General features: G+C 40.6%; 1 protein-coding gene across 1 annotated transcript; it reads left to right on the top strand.

Annotated features, from left to right (window-relative positions):
- Positions 1–362: 362 nt before the first annotated feature.
- Positions 363–1,050, top strand: LOC133299436 (protein UNIFOLIATA-like). Its single transcript, XM_061498891.1, has 3 exons — positions 363–819; positions 907–958; positions 1,026–1,050. Exons 1-3 carry the CDS (start codon positions 363–365, stop codon positions 1,048–1,050), a joined length of 534 nt encoding a protein of 177 aa, XP_061354875.1.
- The last annotated feature ends 675 nt before the right edge of the window (positions 1,051–1,725 follow it).

The following is a 1,725-nucleotide window of genomic DNA, read 5'->3' as shown; positions in this document are numbered from 1 at the left end:
GTCGTACTTAATGTAATTTGTAAAAAAAAAAAATTTATAAACGGATATTATTCCATATATATATATATATATATATTTTGCTGCCAACGTCTGGATGGTTATTGTTTTCCAACCTAGCTAGTTCAGTTTGTTCGGGACACATATGGAAGATTCCTTCATTGAACAAACCCCAACCCCAAACATAATCTGCCAAAACAAAAACCAACAAGCCTCGGAAAAATCATGGGGAAAAGGGCAGTTTCGGAAAAACACCTGTCTTCAATGTTTTGAAGTACACAGGAAATTAAAAAACTCTCGCCACCTTTTTTTATCTCCATCCAAACAGTACCTCACATCACTTTTCTCTTATTATTCTCAACATAATGGATCCGGACGCATTCACCTCCACCCTATTCAAGTGGGACCCACGAACCGTCCTTTCCACTGCGCCGGGAACCCGAACCCCGCTTATGGAGTACACGATGGCTCCGCCGGTGCCCACGGTGGCGCATCCGGTGAGAGCACCGAGTGATCAGCTGCTGGGTGGGCTAGAGGAGCTTTTCCATGCTTACGGCGTCAGATACTACACGGCGGCGAAGGTGGCGGAGCTTGGGTTCACGGTGAGCACACTGGTGGACATGAAGGACGACGAGCTGGACGACATGATGAACAGCCTATCCCAGATTTTTCGTTGGGATCTCCCCGTTGGGGAGCGATACGGCATCAAAGCTGCCGTTAGAGCCGAACGAAGACGCATTGAAGGCCACGACATGAAGCGGCGCAACCTTCTCTCCGCCGACACCACCACCGCCAACACACTTGATGCTCTCTCTCAAGAAGGTGAGCTTGGCATATATATATGATGTATGTTAGCTATCAATTATGACTAGTTTTAATGGCTTAGTTTTTATAATATTTGAGGTGAAGGCTGGATATTAGTGCATGGTAATGGGCCAAATGAGTACCAATCAACCCAAAGGTAAAAAAGAAAGAGAGAAAGAGGTAATTTGATGATTTACTATTCTCTTTTATTATTTTTACTGCAGTTTGAAAGCAAGATCAACTTTTTGAAAGCAAGATCAAATCTGAACCATTGGATGGACAAAGAGATGGATGGACAGCAATGCATTTTGAGGCAGCTTTTTAGTTTTTAGTTAAATAGAAGTCTGAGTCATTTAGGGTCAGATACCGTACTTTTAGTTTCAGTTTACGTTTAGAATTTTGTATTTTCTCTCTTCGAATCTGAGTGTTTGTCTTGAAAGCTGGTGCATGTTCTTCAATTCTTGATCTCGAAGTGCATTGACAACGCAACTTCAAGGAAAGGAACCACGGATCTGCATACGAGCTCCTGTTTTCACATTTCTGATCTTTTTCTTCCTAGCTCTAGTTTAGGAACTTTGACTCTTGAAGAACCGGTTTGTAACTTTACTTTGAGTTTTCTTTCATGAATGTTTGTGATGCATGTTTCTTTACTTTTAGATTTGTAATATTTTTGAATATGGGTTTCTGATCTTTTCCTTTCTGGGATTCACGATGATTGGGTGATCTTTTATTTTTCTGAATACTGTGATGGTTTGCTTTAGTTTCATTTGATTAACAAGATTTTGATTTTAAGTTCAAGAACACCATGGGAATGGGTCTTGAATAATTTTAGCATAGCTATGATTGGGAAATCAGGTTATGTCCCTTGTTAATTGAACCCTTGAGGTTAGGGATAATCCAAGGAGGTCTTTGATATAATTTTTA

The sequence above is a fragment of the Gastrolobium bilobum genome, unplaced genomic scaffold (genome assembly GCF_033153095.1).
Source record: "Gastrolobium bilobum isolate Gb01-03AN ecotype WA unplaced genomic scaffold, APGP_CSIRO_Gbil_v1 utg70740, whole genome shotgun sequence".
In the NCBI taxonomy this organism is placed as follows: domain Eukaryota; kingdom Viridiplantae; phylum Streptophyta; class Magnoliopsida; order Fabales; family Fabaceae; genus Gastrolobium; species Gastrolobium bilobum.
Note: the sequence above shows the minus strand (reverse complement) of the source record. Positions and strands in the feature narration are given on the sequence as shown.

Excerpts from the sequence above, each read along its gene's own strand:
- LOC133299436 (XM_061498891.1), top strand. The coding sequence starts at position 363 with ATGGATCCGGACGCATTCACCTCCACCCTATTCAAGTGGGACCCACGA. Across the intron at positions 820-906 it reads TGATGCTCTCTCTCAAGAAG|GCTGGATATTAGTGCATGGT; the intron begins GTGAGCTTGGCA and ends TTTGAGGTGAAG. Across the intron at positions 959-1,025 it reads GAGTACCAATCAACCCAAAG|TTTGAAAGCAAGATCAACTT; the intron begins GTAAAAAAGAAA and ends TTTTTACTGCAG.